Below are 27,346 nucleotides of genomic sequence, written 5' to 3' on the forward strand. Positions count from 1 at the left end.
GAAAGGGACATCCAGATGCACACGCTCTGGTGTTGTCCAGTCCTGAAACCATTTTGGGGGAATGTGATTGAAAGGATCAAATTCACTCTTCAATTAGATTTTGACATACTAGGCCATACAGTGGTGTTAGGACTCCGGCCATCAATATGGAATAGTGACACACCACTAATGGACTAGGGATGGCGGAGAATTCTGCCACGGACTCCAATGAGAATCCGGCCCCCCGGAGTCCACAGTGGAACAAAAGACTCACCTCTGCCACCCGAGGGAATCCACGTCGGCCGGATCCTACCTGCCGCCATCCGTCCGCTGCCGTCCGTCTTTGGATGCAAATGACGTCTGTTGTAGCGGACGCCATTTGTGTCCCTGCCTTTTGCCGTGATAGGCTATGTAAATCTTTATGTAGCCTATCACGGCAAAAGGCAGGGATGCCATTTGTGTCCTCAGACCAGCCGCAGCCGGAAGTCCGGCAGCAGCCAGAGCCGGCCAGCGGCTCCGCAGACTTGCCACAGAGCGGAGCTGGCTGGGGAGGATTCCGGGGGGAGGACTGGATTGGCTCCCCCTTTCCCGTGGACCCACGGGCAGACGAGGGTGAGTACAGTCTGTACACCCCTATAATGGACTGATGGTTAAGGGTGACTCTAGTGGCTAAAAGATTGGTGCTCTAGGTAAGGAAGGCGAAACACCCACCCAGGACTGAGGCATGGTTTGAGGCCATGTCATCTTTGGCCTCCCATGAATTAATGTTTAAACACCTGATGAAAGAGGACAGAGGCCTCCTGATTTGGCAGCCATATATGGAACTGTTTGATTAACCACTCTTATTAAGTTATTTTCCCCTTTTGCTTTCTTTTGAATATTATTTTGTGTGTCTGGTTTTGGTTTTGGTTTTCTTCCTGAGTTGGTCCTGAGGTGGGATCACTCAGGTGGTGGGTGTTATTGGAGCGGGTGGGGGATTGGTAGGGAAAAAGGACTGTAAGAAAAAGAAACAGAAATTCATGCAATAATGTCCCAGATTTGAAAACGTTTATTCATGTTTAATCAGTACAAAGACACGGACTAGCGGACACTGTTGATTTCTTGATATATTGTTCTTTTGTGATATGAAACTAAAAACTAATGAAGAATTATTAAATAAATATTGGATATCAATATTTCTATAGGAGCAAATGTCCCTACTTTCTAACCTACTTGCAGGAAGACAAATAGCTGTTGGATGGGATTTCTAGGTACACTGTACAGCCACTCTGCTCAATTATCTCAGCCTCTGCATTAACCATCTCACTTAGCATCACTCAATCAATTTTATTCATTCTTCTTAGTATCTTCTTAGTAAGTAAGCCACTGTGGCTCATTTCCCCCACCTCATGCACCAGGGGGTTACATAAATACCCTTGCCAGTGCAGCTTGGCATGCACAACCAGAGCCCTACTACAGCGCATCTGTTCTCAGTAGCTTGTTAACCATGGCAACAAGCCACCCTTGCTGGGTTTGCATGACATGGGAAGCTGCACCAGTGAGAGTAATTATGCAAATCCCCCCCAGCATTTGACCGGCACACATGGTGCAGGAAATAAGAACGTAAGAAGGGCTATGTTAAATCAGACCAAGGGTCCATCTAGTCCGGCATTCTGTTCACATAATGCTAACCAGCTGTCCATGGGAAACCCACAAGCAGGACATGAATGCAACAGCACCCTCCTACCCATGTTCCCCAGCAACTGGTGTAGATAGGCGTACTTCCTCTGACACTGGAGGTAGCATATAGCCATTAGGACTAGTGGTCAACAACTCTGGAGTCCCTATGAAAGGGTCATATACATTCATCATTTAGTGATGCTAACTGGATGAAGAACCTTGGCATTATTCCTCCCATTCCTCAAGCCAGATTGTTCAGATGGCCTTACACAATACAGCCACGAAATGTTATGTCAACAAACCAGAAGACACACTTTCCAAAATTGTGTGTTTCTTAGCAATTCATCTTTGGGGTTGGTGCTTTCTTCATAACATGCCGTCCTCTTTTTAGGCCTTCACAGCTTATAGTCAAAGACAATCTAAGCAGAGCAGGCTCTGATGTTGATCTGTATCAGTATCAAGTGCATCATATTCTGCAGCAGTTAGAAACTCCCAGTCTTTGGAGAAACATTTATGACGATGTGGAGGGGAGTCATCATGTATGCCTTTCACCCTCTTTCCCAGATCCCTGAAGTGCTGCACAAGATATCCAGGAGCAACTCCAACTGCATCTTGATAGCTCCTTGATGAGCCTCACCAACCCTTGTTTACCAGCCTTCTCCAGTTTATGAGAAAGCAGTATATACATCTGCCATTGGAAATTGATCTGCTGCCTTAATTCAGTGAAGTGTTATTTCATTATATTCACACACTGAATCCGATGGCACAGGGCAGGTGTGGTTAACTTGTAGCCCTTCAGATGTTTTTGGACTCCAGCTCCCTTCACCCCAACAATTGGCCATGCTGGCTGAGGCTTATGGGAGCTGGAGTCTAACAACATCTGGCAGACTGCAGGTTGCCCGCACCTGATATAGGGGATTCAGCTCTCTTAACAGCATCCCAGACACTCAGAGATGTTCTCTTAAATATAAGGAAGACTTTTACTATCAAATCTGAGTAGCATGAATTCCCTTTGTTCATTTTGCACACTGCTGTGATTTCGATCTGTATTTGAGCCTAAGCATTGGGATATGGGACTGTCTTCTACAACTTAAGGAATTAGGTTTGGCTCTTCCTTTGTGGGCTAATATGGCAGTGATTTCTGGTCTACACATGATGTAGACCAAAGTGATAGAATTCTGGACTATACCATTTCCAAATGCAGATGGGAGATGGCATTTTTGAAAGTTCATCCATGCGAGAAGCTCCCTTCATGTAGTAACCTAGCACATATAAGGGAGAGGACTATGGTAAACAACTCCTTTTTTTTATTGGGTGGACTCAGAACGTAACTAATAAATACATTCTAATGTGCTAGTTCAGGGTGAGCAGAAGGTAGATTGGGATCTACAAGTAGGCCTCTGGGTGTTTTGCATTAGATCACCAAGGATTTCTGACTCCCAATTGCTTAACAATAGCAACAACAACTCTTCCCCCACCCTTAATTATACTGCTGAAATGGGGGAGGGGGGGTATAACCAGGAGTGGAATCTTGTGTGGAAGGGCTGTGACCTCCATTCATTTCTCATTCCCAAAACAAGTTTCTGGGCTCAGAATTCTTTAATTCTACGTACGTGTGTGTGTGTGTGTGTGTGTGTGTGTCTTTTGCACCTGGAGCTAGTTGTTGGAACTCAAGGTTCTAATAAAAAAACAAAGTAGATCCCACAAGCCTGAAGTCTGCCCACCCATGTGCTAGTTTATGACGTCAGGGAGTTTTCATGTGGAGGAACATTCAAGAATGTCCTTTCCTATCTGCTGTCTGAAGTAGAACAATCCAGCTTTCTGCCAGTTCAGCCTATTCCTTCCTTATAAAGTGTAGATGGGCTCTCAGTTAGAGACTTGTGTAAAGCTGCTATGTAAGCCTTCAATGTATATATAAAGTGGAGACACTTTTTGACACAGTAGTCCTGCACATGTTCTCCTGAAAACACCAGAATCCTTTTCCATGCGTGTTAGCTGATAAATCAGCCATATTGCAGGTGATTCATGGCACAGAGAAAAGAAGAAAACTCTTACCTGTAGCTGGTCTGTTGAAGTCGTCAGTGGTCATCTGCAACAAGGCGGCTGAAGTGACAAGCCAACAACAAATACCTTCTATAGTACTTGCAAAGGAACAGAGCAACAAAGCATTCCCTCTGCCCCCAGAGGTATGCATGGTGTTCAGACCTCTTCTCAAGAGGAGCTGGAATGAGTATTAGCTGTCTTGTAGAGGTTTAAAATGTCATAGTTGGCTCTGCACGGATGATCACGGAAGACCAGTTACAGGCAAAGAACCTGTTTTTACTGGTGAGTAACTTCTAGATTCCTCTGATTAGTCTCTACTCTTAAACAGTAATGGTTTGACAATCTAGTGTGACTGAGAGTATTTGAAGAAACATTAGTGATATACATTTTGTAATCGGAGTTTGTTTGTTTTTTATTTAGGGTGCAGTACTAGCAGCAGTATCAAGCCACAAATTCAATTCTTTCTATGGTGATCCCCCTGAAGAACTGCCAGACTTCTCTGAAGACCCTACCTCCTCAGGTATTACTATTGAAGGAATATTAATCTATCACACACAGTTTTACATTAATACTGACTTTAGGTACAGAAATATGTTTTTAGCTGGACAACTTCTGTTCAATTTAATTTATATTTTTTGCAATTTCTTGAATGTTTTTAGAGAGTAGTGTGAAGAAATGTTAGAGTTTTAATCTTTATGAAAACTTTGTATTAGTAAAATCTGTTTTTAGATTCCCAAACAAATCAACCTGGACATGAGTTCATCCTTGTCCCGTTTAGAGATGATTGCATTTGTTTTTGCTGAGCGATTCCTGAGAATTAGGCAACATTTTTATATGTTTGAAGACACATCTGACTAACTATGTAGGCATAGTAAATAGGTAATACACACATCAAATTGTATTGTTTGTTTATTAAAATTACATCATATTATAGGTACGGAAGTAAATTATTACACACTGATACAACAAGAAGTCAACAAATCCACTTGCTGGCCCTCTAGCAAGAAGAATGCCCAAATAGCCTTCCACAGCCTCTCAGTTGCTTAGTCATTTGAAGAATGTAAGAAAACGACAAGAGTTTCTCCCACTGTTCCTAACATTCTTCATACAGCAGCATAAATGAGATAAATTTCTGTCGGTTCCTTGAGTCTTCTGTGTCATAATGTCCAAAAGAGAAGCAGGCTCTTGTCTCATTCACACTCTGGAGAATATTGGAAACAGTTGGAGAGATTCCCGCTGTTTTTTCCTTTATCTCCAAACCTCAGTGCAAATGAGAGAGAACTCTGCCTCTCTCTCAAGCTCTCTAGCAAATGCAAAGGGCTTGGAAGATAGGTAGTTTTTTTTTGTTACATTGCAATATGGAGAAGTTAAAAATAGCAAAAGGTCTCTTATACTTTTTCTTACCTTCATCATACCCCAATTGGGGCAAATACCTGCCTCTTTCCCCAAGGACTCTGCACTTGCCAGAGGACTGGACAGGCATAGTTAATGACAAGAAGAAATAAGAGGCTTGATAGTAAGTAAGTCAGTATTTATCAGAAACAAATCTCAAAAACAAAGAAGAGAAGAAAAGAAACAAGGGCGCAGTCCTATGTGATCTGACCTGGGTACTCGTAAGCCTTCAAACTCGGAGGCTTACAGGTATCCTACACAGAGCAGGAGGCGCTGTGCATTTAAACCTGATCTAGTGGAGGCTTTGGGGAGGGGGAAGGAAGGAGGCTGGGGCGGTCATAGGATTTCCCCCCCCCTCCCCCAGTCTCCTCCCCTCCCCCAGGAACCCCTCCTTTCATCCCCTACAAGCTTGCATTTGCTAGGTCGTAGCAGCAGCCAGCATGGCTCTCTCCATGCTGGCTGGGAGGGAGGAAGCAAGGAGCATGGTTTCCTGGCTCTGAGCTTGGAACCCTGCCTCTCAGCTTAGAGCCAGGAAACTAAAATATCCTGTGTCCCCCAGATGCAGTCTAGGGGACATAGGATTGCTCTCTAAGACAGTTTTTTAAAAGAATGCAACAATCATAAGGGATTGCTGCTGAATAGACAGAGGGCTCTGAGATTGGAACCCTCTCTATCCTATGCTCTGCCAGCAGGAGCCAGGGAGGGCAGAAGGAGGAGAGAGGTGAAAACACCTCCTATTCCTCTTGTTCTTTACATTTACAGTACTTCTTGGTGGGCGGGATGGCGATGAAGAGGCTTTAAGATCCTTCAGATCCTGGCTTCTCCTCCCCCCTCCCCTCTCACCAGCACACCCCCTTTTCTCCCTCTGATTGAACTGAAGAGGCTGCAGTTGTGATCTCATAAGAGAAACTTTCCACAGCAACTGGGAGAGGGGCTGGGGGGGGGGCGGGGAGATCCACAGTTGGATCTCCTCCTCCATGGTCATAGTTCTGTCTATGGCTTTGGAAGAGGAGATCAGTACCATCTTATGGCCCCCCAGACACTGTCTGGGATCCATAGGATTGCTCTGTAAAAAAAGTAACTCCAACAAATACGTCTACAAATTGCTCAGGATATTCTCTCCTGCACAGTATCTTATAAATGGCCTAAAGTGTGCATGAAAACTTAACTTTCTTCAAATAATATTTGTAATATGAACATAATTTGTCTTGTGTTACTCTTGCACCAACCTGCAGAATAGATTACCTTCCAACTATTCATCTTAAATGGAGATAGTGGTCTCTACACTCTCCTAAGCTACAGTTTTAATTTTAAATGATATGAAATATTAAAATATATTCCTATATGAATCAGTTGATTCTAGCAAGAGCATTTTATTGAACTTTTCAATGACCTCTAATCCTGTTATTGTTAAAGTAACTTGGCAAATGGAATGAGAGGAGTTAGTTCAGGGCCAACTAAATATTCAACTCAAATCCGTCACGGATTGCACTGTTCATGTACACAAATAGGGTCAAAACTGGAGCACAGTAAATGTTTTCACATTGTTTCAAGATTTCATATTATGCATTCTTTACTCAAGAGGTCTTTTCAATCCCAATAAAGGCTTCATTCAAGGAATTACTTTCTAGTGGTTCTTAAATCTCCCCCCCCCCCATTTTAAAGTATTTTATTTAAGAAAGACAAGGTAACAATTATATAACAACAAAAACATCAACACACACGGGCTGTTTTACATTATTCATCACAGGTTTTATACATATTTTGCAATCATTGTTTCTGAACATACTCTTGTGTATACATTTTACGCTCTGTTACAGCCACAAAATAATCACTTTTCAATTATTAGCCTTGCTGGTTATTACAACCTTTCCAAAAATAGGACTGTGTACTCGGGGGATGCTGGTCTGCAGACCCTGCATTAATATATGTAATGAAGGGGAACCATGTTTCAAAGAACGAGTCCTGCTTGATTATCCCTCTAATCAATCGGTTATGTTCTGTTAGTTTTTTAGCAAGAGCTACCTCCCAGATTTTCAGAAACCATCCATTCACAGTGTATCTTATTTTTGTTTTCCAGTATTGTTCTATAACTATTCTTTCTGCTGCTAGTAATAGTAAAATTAGGTCTTCATGCAACCGTTGTTTTTGTGGGTCATTAAAAACTGGTTACTCAATCTTGATAGAAGAAATAGCCCAGTCGGATGACTGCAGTGTCATACTTCCTGTTCTAAAATGTATATAGTTCCTCTTATTTTCTGTACAACATCAGCATGATTGCTCTTCCTTGTTGAAGGTACCAACATATGTTAACAAATAGGTTCTTGCTTTTTCTATAGTTATTTCATTTTGTACACACAGACTTGGGTAAGGAATATAGCCTGAGAGAAAAGATTACCAGTGGGGAACATTAGGGTTGGATCTAACACTGTTATTCCGCTATTGCAAGCAGTTTTATCAGCATAACCGGGAGGGGATATGATTTTCCTTCCCTTCTGCAGCCCCCTTTGAACCCTCTAAATCTGCTCCAGGTGTAAACCTTCCAGAGCAGATTTTAGGGTGTCATGGAGGGCTGCAGAGGGGAGGAGAGAAGGTGAAAGTCCCATCATGTGTGCAATATTGGATTTATCCCTTTACTTCCTGGGTTGAGCTTTAACCCATTTTTTAAAAGTTTAACTAAAACAGTGTTGTAGAATTAGAAATCTGATATGTAGTGCAGTGCAGTGACTAAGGATGATCAGGGAGCTGAGAAATGCCTGGTTAAAATCTGATCTCAGTCACGAACTTACTAGGAGCCTTCAGTAAGCCTCAGTTCTCAGCCTTGGCCTGCTTCCTACAATATGGGGGGAACAGTGATCTCTTTACAAGCTTGTAAGTATTAATAAAATGCTTTGAACATTCAAAAGTGCTATATAGGTGCTGCTATTAATAATGAAGATGAAGATGATAATGACGATTCTTAGTATTTAGCTAGTTTTCTGTGCAATACCTGATATTTTTATCCTTCTAAAATTATGGAAATGAGTGGGAACACACATTGTTTACTAGCAGAACATTCAGAATGGTAATTTCAACTCCTCAGGCTCTTACACTAAAGGCTGTTTACTTGATAGCCAAACAAAATTGAAAGGCAACTGAAAAAAATCAGTGGACACACCACATATAGTTCCACAGTACTCCATAATGTGAGCATATGATGCAACTTTTCAGCCCCCCCTTTTACCTCATCTACACTGTGTGCATATTTACCCTATGCAAATTGTACTTCCCTTTGGGTATACCCAGATCACAAAAGATATAGTGAGCCTTCCAGATGGAGGGTTCCTAGCGCTAACACTCAAAAGACAGCGTGAGCTATTCCTTCTTTTCTTAACAGATTTTGTCTAATAAGCAGTGGGAAAACATGGGGCGGGCTACAAATTGAAAACAACATCATCTGACCCCCTGTAAAATTCTGTCAATGAGGAAATGCAATTGCACAATAAAAGCCTTGTCTGGAACCACCTTGATTCCACATACAGTATTGGGCATAATATATAAAGCAACAGAGGGAGATGAGATGGGAAGCAGAGCCATTCCCCTAAACTTTGCTGAAAGACCACCTCCATCAGACCACCTCCATCAAGCTCCTCCCTCAACTGCCACCACCACCAACCATTCCAGCAGACTGCAACAGAGGGAGATGAGATGAGAAGCAGGGCCGTTCCACCAGCCCTGCTGTAAGACCATCCCCATGAAGGCTCCTTGCTCAACTTTCACCACCACCAGCCATTCCAGCAGGGTGCAGCAGAAGGAGATGAGATGAGAAGCAAGGCCATTCCACCAGCCCTGCAGAAAGACCACTTGCTTTTTTCCCCACTTCCCTTTCCATCCCTTTTTCCTTTTGTGTCATTTTCTTTTAGATTGTAAGCCTGAGGGCAGGGACTGTCTTGTTTTTATTGATGGTATGTAAGCCACTCCAGAAGACTTTTTGGCAGAGTAGAATAAAAATGCTTTAAATAAATAAAATGACAACATGTATGTTAGGCCTACTAGTTGCTTAGAACCTCAATGAATCAGTGCATTATTAAGTGCTTTATTAAGTTTGATAACTTGCTATATAGAACCTTGGAATGCAATAAAATATTCCACATTTATAAAGTAGAACTCCTTCCCTTGTTCTGAAGTGCCTAGTTTTGCTAGGAATTCTATTTTATGTTGGTATTGTGGTTTAACTTAAAAAGAGCAGAATTCAGTAGTAAATTTCCACATCTTGTCTTTTTTTTAATTTCCTGCATTTAATAAATTGGTTGTATTAGTAAGACAGAATGTATGAAATGTTTTGTGTTTATTGCTTGAAAGACTAAATAATAAAAATCAACTTGATATTCTGTCATTACAATCTAGGACTGTGTAGGAACTCAGTAATAAATTTGAGCACCATTGTGCTTGTTACTAGATGAACATAGTAACATAAGTTATTTTGGGAATTAAAGAATCTGAGGAAGGACATTCTAGAGGTCCCAAAGGCCATGCCTATCTTGGGCTGTAATCCTGTGCGTAGACTTGCACTTTTATTTGGCATAATCCTTCTTAATCTCTAGTGATCTCATAATAAAAAAATACAGCTAGCTTGATTCTACAGATGATAATGAAGTTTGTATGAAAAAGTTTTATATCTCCCAATTTCTGAATGATCCAGCATGGGATAGACCTAAGGATGTGAAGGCCCAGATAGAAAAATATTTTTTCCAAGGACTCACCCCGCCCTTTCTTCTGCAATGGAAAAAGTGGGCATTTGGAAGAATACTGACAAAAACTCCTTACGAAATATTTTATCTTTTGGAATGAGTGGGATGCTTAAGATTAGTTTTTACTCATTCAAAATGAGTAGTGTTAAGATTTTTATGTATGAAAGACAATCTACAATATTAGAGAATAAGTTCTATGTATATTCTAGAGCAAGGGTAGGCAACTTGGTTCCCTTCACGTGTTATAGACTACAACTCATGTAAGTCCCAGTCAGCATGGGCAATTGTTAGGGCTTCTTGGAGTTGTAACCAAAACACCTAGAGAGCACCATGTCACCTCCCCCCCCCCCCGCCCCCCGTGCTACAGAGTATAGCATAGACATACACAACACTCAAAAGCAAGATGCATTTCTGCACTTAGGGTGCTGCCATCTTCATGAGAGGAGCATACAGTTCCTTCGCTGCGTATTTATTACTGCTCGTCATCCCCTGGTGACCTTTGATCTAATGTAGAGATGCTAGATACAAGTATCCTGAATCTTCTGGCTATTGACCTGAAAACTCTCTTGTGGTTGACTCATTCACCTCTCCAGAAATGACTGACTGCTACAAAACAAGCATTTCTACTTTTGAGGCTGCAATTTTATGTGTGCTTACCTAAAAGTAAGGGGGTCTTATTTCTGAGTAAACATGCATAGGATTTCTCTGTAAATTTGATAACTATGTCAAATAGTACAATTTTATATACTAAATGATGCATTTCAAGACAGAAATAAATTTAGGTTTGAGTAAGTATTGCATATGCTTTAATCTTTTTCCAAAATGCCCATCCCGCCTTCCCAAATGTAGAAAAAATCCCCAAATTTTGTATCTCTAAATACACCTGCCCCCCAAAAGTGCAATCACTTTCTGTCTTTTTGCTCTAATGTCCTGAAGGAGAATAGCTTAGTATGGAAATATCTGAACATTCCAGCAAACTATCCCTATTCTTTTTCTATGAGATGAAAAGATTATTTGAACAGTCTTCTCACCGTCAGTTGTTATTTTGTATGAGGATTTGAGTTTGGCTCTGAAAACAAACCTCAGTTTGCCACTAGATGGCAGGCAAAAGGAACTTTCTATGATCATTTACTTAAAATGAGTAATAAATACATACAGTATATAGTATTTTTCACTGGATAAAATAGTGCGATATTTTTTAATTTGATTTATACTCTGCCGTTCTACCAAAAAAATGTGGACTTCACAGAGTTCCAAAATGCATAGAGACTTGTGTAATTTAACACAGTAGAGTTTAGTAGGCTTTAGCTTACAAAAGTAGGCCCCTTGATTGGGGGGGGGGGGTTCTAGAGTGAGTTTCCCACATATTATTAATTGATATTGAGCAAGATGCCTAGTTACTTCACCAGTCTGAGACAGGGAGTAGTATGTCATCTCACTTCTGCACTAAGAAGTCCTCCCTTTGTTCCTTGGCTCTGGGAAGCCAATTAAGTTCTCAGGCTGGAAGCCCCCCTCCTCCCAAGTAGCTGTTGGGTGGGAGAAGAGGCGCTTCTTTCCAGCTCCTAAGTTTGGGAAGAGAAGCCTATAAGATCAGTCCCTCCCCTCCTAAATGTGTGTGTGTCAGCCTGTTGGTTTGAGAGAGGAGGGGGAGAGGTGTTGCTCATGGGCTAGAAGGAGGCATCTAGCAGAGAAGCTTATAAGACCCAGCTTGCTGACCCGCCCTTTTGTCTCGCTCTAAGGAGGAATATGCATGCTAGAGAAACTTGTGGCTTAGGAACAGCTTCCCTGTCTGTCTTGGGGACTCAGATAGACATATCAGCTTGTGACAAGGGTGCCTGCATTGTCAACTGAGGGGAGGTGTGAAGTGTGTGTGTGTGAACACACACTCTCCTTTACGAACTTTCTATAGTCTTTAGAAGGCATTAAGAAAACTTTCAGTTTAAGACCTTTGTTAAGGCCTTCAACAAATCTACATAACTACAATTTGTAAAATGCCCAGAGAACATTGGCTATGGGGCGGTATAGGAATGTAATTATTAATAATAATACAATTAATTGTATTAATGGGAGGATTTGAGATTTGTATTCTTACTTTCCTGTATTGTATTTTGCATAATATGGAAATGGGAGAAAAGCATGATTTAAAATGAATTAAATTGACAGAAGCTATAGGAATTCTTCTGAATTTGAAAATTAGATGATTATTGGAAGCTAGTTTGCTCCTAATTTTAGAAGTCTCGAGTATAACATTTTCCGCCTATTTGTTTACAAGATTAATGTTTTCTGTGATTAAGTCCAGGTAAGCTTGTCAAGAGCATGGTTGCAAACAGGAAGAGCATTAGAACCAGGATAGGTTGTAATATTGCATTCTAAGGGCATGGTATGAAGCTGCTACAATTACTACCATAAATTATAATCTTTGCTGAAATTCCTCAAATAATCCCTTTTATCTGTTTCAATTTTGTCCATTTCATTGCTATAGTTTCCCCTTATTTTACCAGCCCATTTAATGTATGGGAAAGAGAACTTCCAGTGCATAGTCCGATTTTCCCTGCCACCAGAAAAAAAACCTAAACATTGAATCTAAGAAGAACACAGTCTTTCACTTTTTCTGGAAGTAGCCAATCACAGTTTCTTATCATCTGTATTCTGACTTTACCTACAGATTCAATAGAGTTTCTACATCTCTTTAAGTTGTATTCTGACATGCATCTCTTGTGCTTTTTCCAACTACATTCTGGCTTTGTGTGACATGCCTCCTCCAGTTTTTCTTAATTTCTCCCCATTGTTTGTGTGCCTGTTTTAGACTGTAAATCTGTAGGCAGAGTTCAGTTATTTTAATTTTGCTTCTTGATGTGTAGTTGCTTTAACTGGCAAATATCGCACAAACTGAAGAAATTAAAAAAAAAAAGTTGTAGACATTAGGGCCAAGGTATGAACTCTCTGTTAGATGCCTTTGTACAATAAAAGTGTTTTGTTTGCATCACACTAGCTCTAATGTTCTGCCTTAAGTTGAAAACATTTATTCACAATAATGTTTTTATATCTGAGCAATTTAAGATAATTCTTAATAAGCCATAATGAATTCTACTATGATTTTACTCTTATTTCTGCTACAACTGCAAAAAATGTTGAAATTCCAGTTAATGTTTTGAAATTACAACTGAACTGCCTGGTAAATTCACAGAACAATCTTATGCATATAAGCCAGCCTCTTTGATTTCATAGAATTCCATAGGATTGCAGTCCAATTTGCTAAAGATGTGTAAAGCTATGATGCTGTGGTACATTATGCTAACTGATTTTCAGTATACAATACCATGTACGCTTGTGCTTCCTTACTCCCGCATGGCATAATTGGTAGCAGAAGTATTGTACTTGTTTAATTTTAGTAGCTACCAGAAAGTCAGATGCTGAACATAGTGAACATTTATTGCAAGTGCTAATCCTGAATGTTTTATTTCACACTTAATTTGACCAACATATTAAAATACCTATATAAATACAAAGGTGTCTGTTCATTCACATTTTTTGTGGCTAAGCTAGTGTGCCAACTTGCAGCTTTTATAATTGCTTTTTTTGAAATCTTCATGCTATTTGTTGTTTGTCCAAATGCTGCCTTCCTGCTAGGACTTCTAGCTGCAGAAAGTAGGTATCCCTTTGTTTTCCTCTAAAGCTTTGCATTCTGCTACTGTGTTTGGCTTTGCATGTTTAAATCTACTTTTTTCTCCTTTACAATATCCTAATTTTAATACTTCCTGTATTTTTGTTTTGTTTTTAAACATAAAGCTATCTTTTCAATTTACACACTATTTAGCAGATAAATATAATCAAACTTTTTTCTTTTTTTTTTTCTCTCCAGAAAACTGATTTTGAGGCAGTATTAAGATTAAGGGAACAATAGTTTCCCAAGCAAAGGTGCAGCACCTGCTCATGGCAGGATTCCTCAAAGGCTCAGTAAAGCCCTGACTGTACCCTTCTTTACCACATCATACAAAGGAGTACACCAAACCTTATAGAGAATGGGAGATCTGAGTGTTCCAGCCATATCACTATCCAGCAGAAATTTTTGAAAATCCAGCCCTCAAGTAACTTGCTGTGCACAAAGAGGGGTTAGGGATATGGGATTTATTTGTTTTAATATTTTTTTATTTTTTAAAATAAAATTTCTGTTATGTGTAGCTCACCTATAGGAGTTAGTTGAGACACCTTGGAAGTTTCTCTGAATACTAATTGCTAGTACCAACATTACACAAGTTGTAGAAATAATTTCTTCATAGGTTTTGCTGGCTGCATGACATCTCTCATATAATCTCCCTGTCTCTGTGTATATATTTATTTATGCGCGTGCGCGCACACGCTACCACTGAGGATTACTTCCTGATGACTACAAAACACATATTTTGTGATCATAGTGTATGCTTTAATTGTTTGTTTTTCTATCCTGTCTTAACCCAGAGGGTTGGGGAAATATGTGTAAACCCATCAACAAAGTAATCCCTCTAAATATTGATATTAACACCTCCCTTTCTCAAACGCCAACTCAACCCTGACCACTAATGTCAGTCCAGATGTAGAGGTTGTATAGCATTTCCACAAGATACTCTTGCTTTGGCTTTGAGATTTCGTGAGGCAAAAAGACCATAACTAGGGAGTGGACACAGAAAAGCATGGTTTTGCCTGATTCACATGTCATTGCAAACTCTGGTTATCACAAACCATGGATAGGAAAGAGGAGAGAAAATGTGCCCACAGCACAGCCTGATCTCCAAACCATGGTTTAGGTATGTAAACATATGAAGCTGCCTTCCGATGAATCAGACTGTAAGTCCATATATACCACTGTTGTCTAATCCCATTGGCAACAACTAGAGATGGGCGAGCTTGCCCTCATTTACTTCAGATTGACTTGGGAATGAATAGAACTTTCCTTTCCAGTCTTCATTCTGTTTCCCTTCTGTTATGAGAGAAATGTCCCTGACCCCGATTGCTTAGCACACTAGAGTTCGCTTTAGATATTAGTACAATTTTCAAGACACCTGTACTGACTAGGTGTGAGGCCAAGGGGAAGCAGACTCTAACATGGCTCTCACTTCTGTTCTGGACCTTGTCAAGCAAGGCAGGAGCTACATCAGGACCATGGATAGCATACCGCATGAAGTGCTGTCTGGAGTATTCTCCCATAAGGAGCTGTTGTCCCAGCAAAGGATTGCAGTCAACTGGACACCTGAAGAAGGCTGGCAGAACCTAATCTTTCAGTAGCTCCACCCCTGCTGTATACTGACTGCAGTTCTTAAAGGGCTGATGTCTGTTTCTGCAGTCTCATGGTCCTGTGAGGCTGAGGGATAGGGGAAGGTGCAGATGAGTCATCCTCAGAGTCCAGTGATGAAAGAGCTACATTCTCAGACCAGGACAGTATAGAAGAGGGTGCCAAGGGATCCCCCCGAAGGGTAGTGACCTGTTATCCATCTGAATCTGAATCCTCCTCAGAGTAATGCAAAGCTTCAGAACCAAAAGATGTGACAACAACTAAAGATACTCTACTCTGTTCAAAGTCTCAGGACCTTCTGCTTCTGTATCTTTGAAGTGTCCTGAAGTATCAATTCTGTATTGATCACAATTTGAAGTTGTATTGTCTCCAGCTGTATGCATTCTGTATGTTTCTAATTCCTGGCCCTAGAACAGGGATTTCAGAATTCAAATTGCTACTTTCCTGGAATTTTCTGCTGGAAGACTGGTCTGTGTTGCTATAAGTTGAACTAACTTACTCATGTGGATGTCACTGCTTTAGTATATGGCACTCATAACTGCTTTCTGGCCTAACTTCATTGACTAAATGTTTTTTCAGAAAGACAAAAGATAGTGGCTAGGAGCCAGAGAGCTAATTTAGGTGATTGGTGCTATACTTTAGGTCATTCCTGGGCAGTTGACTTTTTCCCCCTTGGACCCGGATTCTATTCACAAACTGCTTCTGAAACACCTCTCCATTTGAAAAGAGATTTGCATTTTGTGATGGTTGGGTGACTGCACAGAAAACACAAGTCTAACACTTCTTTTGGAACTTCTTTTAGATTCAGCCGGGGGGGGGGGGGGGTAAAAGTAATATTGGGGAAAAAATGGAATTAAATATTTTGAAAATTAGCTCTAGGAGAAACCACAAGCTAAAAATAATTAACAAAGACCAAACTACTGTTGAATAAGAATAACACATATAGCATGTTATCTGCAGAGTGTTTTATAATCCTCAGCTCTCTCATCCCCAACAATCCCTTAAAGGTGTGGTAGTCATTAATACACACATTTTATAGATGTCAGACTGAGACTGAGAAAGTAACTTGTGCAAGGCCACAGTGAGTTCTTGGCTCCACTTAGATTTGAGACTAAAGGTGCAATCCTATGCATGTTTAGACAGAAAGAAGTCCTACAACTCCCAGTATTCCCTAGCCAGTATGCTGCCTGGGGAATGCTGGGAGTTGTAGGACATTTTTTTCTGTCTAAACGTGCATATGATTGCACCCTTAATCTCTCAAAACCAATACTCTATCTGTTTGATCACATTAATGACATCAGAGAATATTCAGTTTACAATACAACCAAATTTAGGTGCTTTATGCTGACACACATGTGTCATAAGGTGATGGTGGAACACCTTTGCCTCATTGTATTAAAATTATTTTGTGTTAAAGTATTCTTAAATTATAGGATGTAAAGACATGAAAATATGTATATTATGTTTCTAAACAATGTTCAGATAACATTTAATTCCTCAGCGAAACCTGCATCTTTTTAGTGTTCTTACTTTATTCACAGTACATAAAGTAAAATATTCTTGTTCCAGGTTACCTTCAGTCTTTTCTCTAAGGGGGTGTTTTTTTATATGCTTGGCTATAGGAGCAGTCTCGCAGGTGCTGGACAGCCTAGAGGAAATCCATGCACTTACAGATTGCAGTGAAAAAGACTTAGATTTCCTACATAGTGTTTTCCAAGATCAGCATCTTCATACGCTACTAGATGTAAGTATTTTCCTATGCAAAAATATTTGGTTATTACAGTATTCAGAGAGACAAAAATTCCTTGGCTGTGGACAATTTTAAAATAAGGTGTTTGCTGTAGTCAAAGAAATTTAAAGTTGATAATGACTGTACATATCCAAGGTAGATGTTTGTTTATTGCAGTATAAAAGTCATCAAATCAGTTAAAACTCAGATTCACTAAAGGTCAGTTCCTACCAACATCTTCAGCAGCAAATGCCTGTCTAAACAATATTCTCTTCACCAACTTACTAAAAGCAACAGAGAGCGAGTATGGCAACCCTTTTTCCACAATGAGGAAGGCAACTACCAGGAAGGGCCCCATTTTTTATAGCCATCCTCACTTCAGGATGTGGGTGCACTCTGAGCACAGTCTCTTCAGTATATCTAGGATATACAGTCTATCTAGGATATACTGAAGGAGGAGACAATCCTTTAAGTAACCTCCTTCAAACCACCTTAAGATTTAAAGTTCAAAACTATGTACATTTCCTAGTACATTTTAGGAGGTTCTATAAATAATGATGTTAAAAACCAGCACTTTGAATTGGACATATACATTAGCTGGAAGCTGGTGTAACTCCTTGAGGGCTGGTGTTCTCCCTACTTGTCACCATCCAGTGGTCCAGGCACCAGGTTGCTATTCTTCCTGTCTTACTAGGAGGCAGGTTCTTCTAGGAAGACAGTCTTGGACTGGGAAACATCTTTCACTGATTCCAGTTAAAACTTAGCCAGTTTTGGACCAATTCAAGTTTTCAAATACGTTTAATAGGCAACCCCATATAGAGTATATTAGAGTAGTGCAATCTTGAAGTTATCAAACCATGCATCACAGTGTCTGTTCCTATTTTAGACTTATGCCTAAACATCTATACAAGTGCTGCCTCTCTATCAGTGGGCCAGTTCAGATGACACAACAGCCCATCTTGGGTTAATTAACCCTCGAGGGGCTGCAGCACGTGCTGACCACCATTTTGAATATGCAACTTGTGGTGTTCTTGCCTTGGTTCAACCTTTTCCCCAGTCTCCACCTCAAAACAAACCACCTGAGGGGTTAATTTTAAGAAACAAACCCCTCAGGAAACACCTGCTTTCACTCTGGGACAGCTGCACCCACTGTTCCACACGCTTCAGCCATTCTACTCTTTCTGGATTCCAGAGAAACTGAATATGCTCAATTGGTTCTCTCAACCCACTACAGGAGAAATAACCAGAAAAAAGAAATAATAAAGGTAGCATAGAATCAAACAACACATGGGAATTTGAATTTTTAAAAACAAATCAAGATTTATTTCAAACATGAAAGGTTATAAAAAAAGGTGTCCCCAGCCAGTCGTGTCCGACTCTAGGGTATGGTGCTCATCTCCATTTCTAAGCCGAAGAGCCAGCGCTGTCCGAAGATGCTTCTGTGGTCATGTGGCCGGCATGACTGTACACCGAGGTGCACGGAACGCTGTTTCCTTTCCCGCCGAAGCGGTACCTATTTATCTACTTGCAATTTCTTGCTTTCGAACTGCTAGGTTGGCAGGAGCTGGGACTGAAGACGGGAGCTCACTCCGTCACGCAGCACTCGGGTCTCGAACTGCTGTCCTGCCGACCTTCTGGTCTGCAGTTCAGCGTCTTAACCACTAAGCCACAGCGGCCCTATGAAAGGTTATAAGTTATTATTATTAATCAATGCTTGTTTCTAACTTCCCTACCTACTCTATACTCCTAAAATCCCACACACAAAACCCACTGCCTAAACGTTGCTTCTTTGGTCCCTAAACTCTATCTGACTTCTAACTGTCAGTTAATTCCTTATATAAACTCAGAATCCTCACACACATACAAGCCCCTCCCACCTTTCACTCACTCTCCGGTATACTATTAACCCTATCTTACCTGGATTAAATTTAACAATGAAAACACGTACATTAATATTATAGGCATATGTTACACAACCCCTGCCTGGCTTGTTGTGTCATCTGAACATATCTAGAGAAGGTTAAACAACCCTCATAACCCTAGAACAGACAGTGGGTTATGTGAGGGTTCTTTAACCTTCAAATAACCATCCCCATCCAGGTTCAGACAACATGACAAGCCACAGCAACCGCCAGCCAGAGGCTGCACATTCATAATGGTGGTTGGCACGCGCTGCAGCCTCTCAAGGGTAAATAAACACACAATGGGCTGCCATCTGAACCACATCATTTACTTCAGTGGGACTTTCATGGAAGTAATCATGCTGAGAATCAGTGCTTTTATTTTAATTTATAGTATGTCCCTTAGAGGCTGTATCAATTGGCAATGGAAATAACAGCATAAACGGATTAGATTTTTCATGTAACCCTCACATAAAGAATTTTCGTTTTATTTTTCTTTAAGAAAGTTATACTTGGCCCAGTTCCACACTACACAAGTGCTGCTTCTAAGAAACAACAGCAGCAGCAGCAGCAACAAAATCCTCAACTCCCTAGAAATTGTCATTACGCTGCTGCCTGCATTGATGGATACAAATGAAATCTCTCTTGTGGAATCGAGCAGTTTTGTCATCTCTCAGGGGACAACCTCTGTGGGCGATTCAGAATACAAACGACGTTCGATTTAGAAGTTAAATTTCTGCTTAGTGTTAAAACAATATCAGCTTTTGTATGTCTGAGGCCATTCGGCAATGCCAGCTTTGTCTATCTGTCCCACGTTCTACAACTGTAGTCAGAAGTATTCCTACAAAGTTTGTGCTGCTTTATTTCACATATGCACTTTTTAAGGTAAGTGATGTTGTTACGTTGTAATTCTGTTAGTAAAAAAAATCCTAAGAACATCCGGAGCAATCACATAGCAAATCTGCATATCAGTTTACATTAAACTATTTTGTGAACTTTCTATGTATTTTCAGTTTTGAATATCTACGATCTTCTCAATAAACACTTATCAATATGCTTTATATAGAAAATATTAAGAACTCTACTTAAGTTTGTTTCTGCAAAAATTATTTTAAAAAACGGCTCTGTATGAAATCTCTGTGTGAGTTCTTGAAGTCAATGGCTAAAAATTGTAACGTGGTTTAGAAAGGATTCCCTTCTTTTAGTTCTTATTAATTACAATTATTTATATCCTGCCTTTCAGGATACAAATCCTTCCAAGGCAGCTTACAAGTAATGACAAAATAAAAAAATTAGCACCGCAATAAACAATATCGTCATATAACAAGTCAATATAATCAAGTAGTGTTTATTTGGAAGAAAGTCTCACAGGTTTTCATGGGATTTACTTTCTCCTAAGCATGTTTTGGGTTGCAGCCTTGTATAAATATCATTAATTTAGCTTTCAGTCTTGCATTTCAAAAGTATGATGAAGTTCTGGAGGAGTTTACCACCAGAATGATTCTTAAGAACATTGCAAGTCAATTTGCCAGATTATGCATATGAATAGGTACAGGGATTTAAAAAAAAAAATTTAATAGAGGAAGCTCCCATCCACCTGCCCCTTCCTTTTCCATCTTTTTGAGATTTCTTAAATGCGTATGGATTTAAAGACAAACCTGGCTCTTGTCTCAAGTTCAGAATTCGTGTGTTGTGGTTAACCTTTTTAGTGAGAGATTTTAAGTGGATTGGTTCTCCTAATTTCCTGTAGTTCCAGTATATATCATGCTTCTCTATTTCTTTACAGGAATTTTTTCATGTTATTAATGACACTGAAACTATGTTTGAGAAGTCCTCTATATGTTTGTATAGTACTTCTGTGAGAAAACTTTTCATAATATACCATGAAGGAGCCAGCAGATGTGCAAGCAGATTTCATGCTCCCACTTTTCTGCTGAATTTGTAATTTGCAATAAAGAGAACTTCCACAAATGCTTGATGTTTAATTGTTTTACTTTATATCATATTAGGATTTTTTAATTTCATTTTGTATACCACCCTTATATTATAAGATGAAGGGCAGTATAAAATTATTTTAATAAATAATTGGAGACTGAGTGTTTCCCTGTATTCATAGGTTCCTGTGCTGCTCTTTGCACATTTGCCATGCTAGTAAGCAAGCTCCTATAGTCTGCAATTTAAAATGTCACATTAGGAGGTTTACTCTTATATAGGCTCACCAGTTCAAGAACTTCACCAGTTCAAGAACTCCATTTTACATGGCAAGCTGAACCCTTTCCTCACACTTGGTCCTAAGAACCAGCAGTCTATGTATAACATTTTCTACAAAATAGAAGAAACTTGTTGAATGCCTCCCTAGGAATGAAACTTAAGTAGAACAGAAGCCACCTGCAAGGAACACTGCCAGCATTAATAGCTCCACATAGCAGATGTTAATGTGCCCTTATTCTTTATCAATCCTAATTTTTTTAAAAACCAAAACACCAATCTGTGTTTTGGGATCCTTTTGTTCCTGGCTTTGTTGCAGAGAAACCATGATTTTTCTCTAAACGTAGCCCACTCTCATAAATGGGCTTCTCTGTGAGGATTTGAGCCCTAGGAGAAAGTTGGATGGACAAAGATTCTTGTGGGCAAGATTCCTCTTAGATAGTTTAGATATAACTAAGATATAATTTTGTATAAACACGTTAGACATCTAGCTTATTGTGGAATATAAATCTGTCTTCAAGTAGAATGCCAATTCTGCATTTGTGTATTTAAGAGAGACCTTAGGTTAGCCTCACTATGAAGTTTTCCCAGCTGTTGGTTTTCTCATAGTTGTTTTTTTTACTTCCTCCCCCTTGAAATACCATTCTGGAAACTATTTATTCCCTATGGGCTAGATTTGCCTTGGGCTATTTTCAAAACATTTATTTAACATTCATGCCAAGAAGGCATAGTTGTAGTTTTCCAGTCTTCATCATCCAATCTTCTGTGCCTTCAATATTTTGCATACAAACAATAGAAATCTATGTTCACTTATACATCAGTGGTAACGGATAGGAGTTTGAAGTTTGACAAGTGACCTCCAGCACTTTGACAGATATTGTCTGTTTACTTTCTCATAGACTTTGCAGAGTTAAACTTTTGGGCTAATTTCTCTGTTTGTACTGTATCTTTTGGGAATGCATTTATTGTGTCAGGTCAAGGGGAAAGTCTAATATCTGCTAGGCCCTAGTAGTACCATAACATGATTGCAGTTTTTATTGAAAATGCAGTATCCTATGGGACTTCAGAAGGGCTGCTCCTGGGCATGCCCAGAACACTCCTGCAGGTGGAAGGAGGTACAATGCGAGTATGGCTGGTTACCAGGGAGACAGAATAGAAGGGGAGGAAGGAGAAGGGGGAGCAGGTGAGGAAGGAATTAAGGTTTTAGGCAGTTGGGAAACTGTGAGGTTGTTTGGGAAAACAAGAGCTGCAGCATTAATCCTACTTTAATAAACATATAAGTTATTTATGCTGTTGTTCTTTTATTATACTGCAGGGCTGGGGAACCAAACTGTGGGCTTTTTAAAATTATAACTTAAAAGTTAACACATTCTGAAATCCATGTTTTTTATGACACAGCCACTCTCTAGGACTGTATATGGAACAATATTTTTTTAATTGAAACTCTAGGGTTTCTTGTTTGAGATCAGAGACCCAGTTAACACATATTGGTAAACTATGGGTTAAACAACCTATATTTAGCCATTGTGACACCAGAGCAAACATGCATGTTGCCTCCCACGCGTTCACCACTTCCATTTTCTTTCTGAATCACAAAACAAGCCAGGGTTGCACCATTCCTGAGTTGTTTCATGGAAAGAAAATGGAAGTGGTGAGCGTGTAGGAGGCAGTGCACTCACTCGCACTGGCCCATCCATGGCTAACTATGGGTTGCTTAGCCCATGGTTAGCCATTATGTGCAAAGCTAGTCAGAAAGTAATGTGCCTTGCAATGCAATATGGACCAGGTTCACACAACATGTTGCGGCTCATCAATGAGGGTTATTTAACTCACGACAAGCCACAGCACCCACGGGCCCCACTTTGCATATGCAACCCTTGCTTGGGGGTTGTCATGTTGCATGAACCCAGTGAGCATCGGTTATGTGAGGGTTAAACAACCGTCATATAAACCTAGAACAGACCATGGCATAAACCTAAAACAGACCCCCAACTGTGGGTTGCATATCCAAAATGGTGGCCACATGCTCCCCAGCCTTACCCTGGATTAAATAACCCATGGCTAAATAACTCATGGTGGGCTATTGCGTTGTGCAAACACTCCCATGGTCTCTTAAGAACTACACGTTCCAGAATTCCTTCATTCATGGTGGCATTTTCTGTGCATTTGCAAGGAGCCATTTCTGCTGCTAAATTTACAGGCCCCACTAGGCCCCAAAAGAAAGGCCCCAAAATGTACAGGCCCCAAAAGAAGAAAAATCTTTTTGGCCCAGAAGATATATAAGTAAGTAAGCTATCCTTAATTTACAGATTTATAAACCTATCAGAAATTTATGCCACTGAGATTGTATGAAAGGACATAGGCAATTTAATTGAATCCACACATAGATCTGCATTTTGGGAGTCAATTGCATAGAACCTGGAGAAAATTTGGGACAAATTGTACTCCTTTATGTGACTTGGAATTGTTTAATTTTGGCATTTGTTTCATTCCATGGAGGAGAGCAAGAAGTAGTTTAATGCTAGAGACAATTTGAGTGGATACATTTTCTATAGCACCCATTTTTGTGGCATAGTGTATGTTGGTGTTTGTTGTTGAAGTGTTTCAGAGATGTTTTTAAAAAGTCAGACTGATAAATATTTTTTTAATGTAGTTACAGTGTATGTGTTTTTCCTTTTAGCTTTATGACAAAATTAATACAAAATCTTCACCACAAATCAGGAATCCACCAAGTGATGCTGTACAGAGAGCCAAAGAGGTAAGTATTTTAAAACCTGTTTTAAATACAGTGTTCTGTATTTTAAATCAGTATATTATAGTATTCCATTTGAGTGAACAGCATGTCACACAACATTCTTGTGTCCATCACAGTGTTATTCTAAAAGACTTTGTATGAAAACTGTGGACAACTGAATTTGTGATGGATCCAGCTCCTTTTTAAATAATTCTTTCCCAGTGTGGTAGAAATTTGTTGCTTCTTTTATTTTTAGCTACAACACACACACACACACACACACGAAAACCCAGGCACTAATAGTATAAAATATATTTGACTCAAATTGCTCCAAACAATCAGTCATTAGAAAGTCAATGCTGTTATACTTATCAGAGCAAATTGTACATAGTAAAGTACACTCTATATTCACAATCCTAAATAATCTTTCAGAATGTACTTGTTTGTGATTATTAAAGCATTCATCTTCAATTGAACAGTGCCTCCACCATATCATTTTTTGTTTAGGCATATGTTTTAAGTGAAGAAGAAAAACAGGGAGAGAGAAAGAAGGCGAAAGATGCATAGAGTTAGAAAAAACATGAAGTGTTATGTTGCAAGTTGAGGTTAAAGGCAGGTTCCAGTTCTGAAAAGGTTGTAGATTACTGCAATAAGACATTACATATTTTAGATACATCAAGAATTTTGTCTATGCAGTAGACACTTTTCAGGGTTGCTATTTATTTCAGGGCATGGGAGACATTAACCTATTCAGAGTTGCACCATAGATGCAGGTTACCCCAGCAGAGGGACCTAAAGGTTGCCCTATCAAATGCTGCTCCTTCTATCATCGGCTCTTTCCCTTTTTATATGAGAGTCTGCTATTGCCCCACTTGGATATTGATTCAGCCTGCCATCCTGTGAGGTGTGAAGGGGGCTTGGGCCAATTCTGTACTTGGGTGTTCCCCTCAGAACCATTTACAGTAATCAGAAGCTGTGCCAGCTGGCAACACCAAAGAGTAGCAACTTGCAGCATGCATAACCCTTTATTCTCCTGTTCTACCTCTAGTTACTATTCTCATACCTTCCAAGAGGAAGACAAGTGTTTTTCTTTTCTTTTTCCATCTTATGTGACCTTTGTCTTTTCTTACCATGTTAGTCTGTATTGAATTTCTGCCATCTCCTTTCTGGTGGTGATTTTCTAAATGCAAACCCAGCTGTCTGCGTTCAACTCTAATTTCAGTTCCTTCTTCAGCCTCCTTTTTCTACAGTGTTCCTCTACTCAGCTATAAACAAAACGTAGGTTCTCAAGATTCTTTGTTCCCATAAAGCCTCTCTCTTCTGTTTAATTATCTCTTTTCATCTACTCTTGTTTTTACCACTGGCTGGCCAATGAGAATGTTTTTCATTTTCTCTTTCTCTAACTTCTTCTCTAGAGTTTAAAATATTTTTTTTTCTTACTGTGTCAGATAACTACGGGCTGGAATCTCTTTGTCGTGTGTGTGTGTGTGTGTGTGTGTTCATGATTCTCTGAGCATCACCTGGTTACCTTCCATAGGCATTTTGTTGTGCTCTGTGGGGGCAAATACGCTATTGGGGATTTGGGATCAGACACAACCTCTACCTTATATGCAATTTCTTAGCCAAATTACTTATCTCGGAGCCTTATCAGTTTGCCTTCTGTGAAATGGGTTGTTGGAGAAAAAAACTGGGTTCAAAAGAGTGGTTTTGTGTTTTGGAGCTCAGACCTCACCTATGCCTTGTACTTAGGTTCTTGAGCAAGTTATTTTTCTTTTAGTCTCACCAGTTTGCCTTCTGGGAAATTGGTGTTTTGTGACTGGCTGCACCCATCATGGTAGCCAGATTGTGAATGGCCAAGCCCACCCATGGCAACCATTTCTGAAAGGGCCCATGACACTCTGTCAAAATTGCAAATGTGCCCACCAACCCCGAAAGGCTAGGGACCCTGATGTACCTGGATCTGAGACTATCTGGGAACTTCAGGTATGCTGCTCCAAGCTCGTTGGAGAGGACAGGTGAGATATAAATGTCACAAATAAACAAAAGGCTGTTCATAACTGGCATTTTGCTTTGGAATTCATTAATTAAAATGTGCTTAGCTTGAAGTGGGAGATTTAATTTAACACCCATTATTTCCTCTGTCTAATGTAATATTGTAACCAAGTGATTCACTTCTTTCAAACTTGCTATTGTAGAGTTAGCATTCATGTTATACAGTTCATGACTGATCAGAAAAAAATGAATGTATTTAAACTTTGGTTTATTGGTATATGTGCTGTTCTGGTTCACAGGTATTGGAAGAAATTTCATGTTACCCAGAAAACAGTGATGCAAAAGAACTTAAACGTATTTTAACACAACCTCATTTCATGGTAAGCAACTGTGGCAATGGCACTTCTTAACATTCCACATAGAAATGTCAGCTTCAGGGGAGAAAGTATTGCCCCAGTTTGCATGATCAAAACAAGCCACCGGAAGCTACGGTGGCGTGCTTAAATCGGTGGCACATGCCAGGCACCATTAGCCTAATTACCCACCCAGGCGCAGCTTGTTATGTCATCTGAACCCAGGCTGCATAGCTTGTCTGAGGGGAAAATTAAGCTAATGGTAAGTAGGCTAATGGTGTCTGGAACATGCCAGTGTATGCCCATTGATTTAAAGAAGCCACTGTGGCTTATTTAAGCCACAGTGGCTTGTTTGGTGGTGCAAACTGGCCTACTCTCTGAAGTCCATAAGCATTTAAACAAAAATGTAGCTAACTACACAGAGGTTTTATCATTTGATTTAGTAAACTCTTATATGACAATGGCTAATACTTGCCTACAGTGTATGTCTGCTTGTAGTCACGGTGAGAGCTGTCCAGGCACAATTTTTTTGTGGGCCTAAAGCTGCAGTATTATACACACCTACTTGGGAGTAAATTTCATTGAACTCAGTGGCACTTCTTAGACATGCGCTGTAGGATTGCACTGTACATCAGGTTAAAGGATTAAAAAAGCAAATTGAGTGAAAGGAATCTAATATTACAGAAATATCAACCATCAGTCATGTCAAATTAACACTTGTGGTGGTAAATAGCAAATTAGTATTTAAATTTATTTATTGAAATAATTCCTATTCTGTTTTTCTGCACCAAACTGAACTCAAGGCAGCTAATATTTCAGTGGGATGTAAGATTATATCTCATTAAGATGAGTAATATAGAAAAAAGGCCCATGTATTGCAAGGGCCTTGTGGAAGGGAAGAAAGAGAGAAAATGGCTTGGATCCTAATGCAAGTTATGAAGTTTTTTATTTATTATTTATTTAAAAGATTTATATACCACTCTTCCACTGTTTACAAAAACAAGGTAAGACTTAAATAAAATATAAAAAACAGCATGTTAAAAGGGGAAAAATACATTAAAGAGTCTTGGAGAATAAAACACCTTTGGATAGAGCTGAAAAAATAACAATGTTGGCACTAGGTCAGCTTGTGTGCAAAAGGGATTTCACAAACGGGGCACCATCACTAAGACTGCTCTCCCTGATTGTCCAGGTTTGGGTAGGTTTTCCTCCCAGCACCCCTCCCACATTGTTCAAGAGGGCCCTTGCCTCCCAGAAAGGGGGGGGGGGCACAAGTGCCTATTAGGGTGAGAAGTTTATTTATTCATTCATTCATTTATTCATTCATTCATTCATTCATTCATTTCATTGCTCTGCT

The 27,346-nt window shown here is 39.8% G+C and overlaps 1 protein-coding gene across 3 annotated transcripts in view; it reads left to right on the forward strand.

The window, feature by feature from the left end:
- The window catches only part of CASK (calcium/calmodulin dependent serine protein kinase), a 205,989-nt gene that overhangs the window by 119,024 nt on the left and 59,619 nt on the right, over positions 1 to 27,346 (forward strand). For all 3 annotated transcript variants that reach the window (XM_084843897.1, XM_084843899.1, XM_084843898.1), the window contains exons 10-13: positions 4,102 to 4,201; positions 16,695 to 16,816; positions 23,591 to 23,668; positions 25,936 to 26,016. In XM_084843897.1, coding sequence (XP_084700023.1) covers positions 4,102 to 4,201; positions 16,695 to 16,816; positions 23,591 to 23,668; positions 25,936 to 26,016 — 381 coding nt within the window. The remainder of the gene's footprint in view (positions 1 to 4,101; positions 4,202 to 16,694; positions 16,817 to 23,590; positions 23,669 to 25,935; positions 26,017 to 27,346) is intronic.

This window comes from Heloderma suspectum, chromosome 3, assembly GCF_057233095.1.
Source record: "Heloderma suspectum isolate Gila_16-S chromosome 3, 16-S_ref, whole genome shotgun sequence".
Classification (NCBI taxonomy): domain Eukaryota; kingdom Metazoa; phylum Chordata; class Lepidosauria; order Squamata; family Helodermatidae; genus Heloderma; species Heloderma suspectum.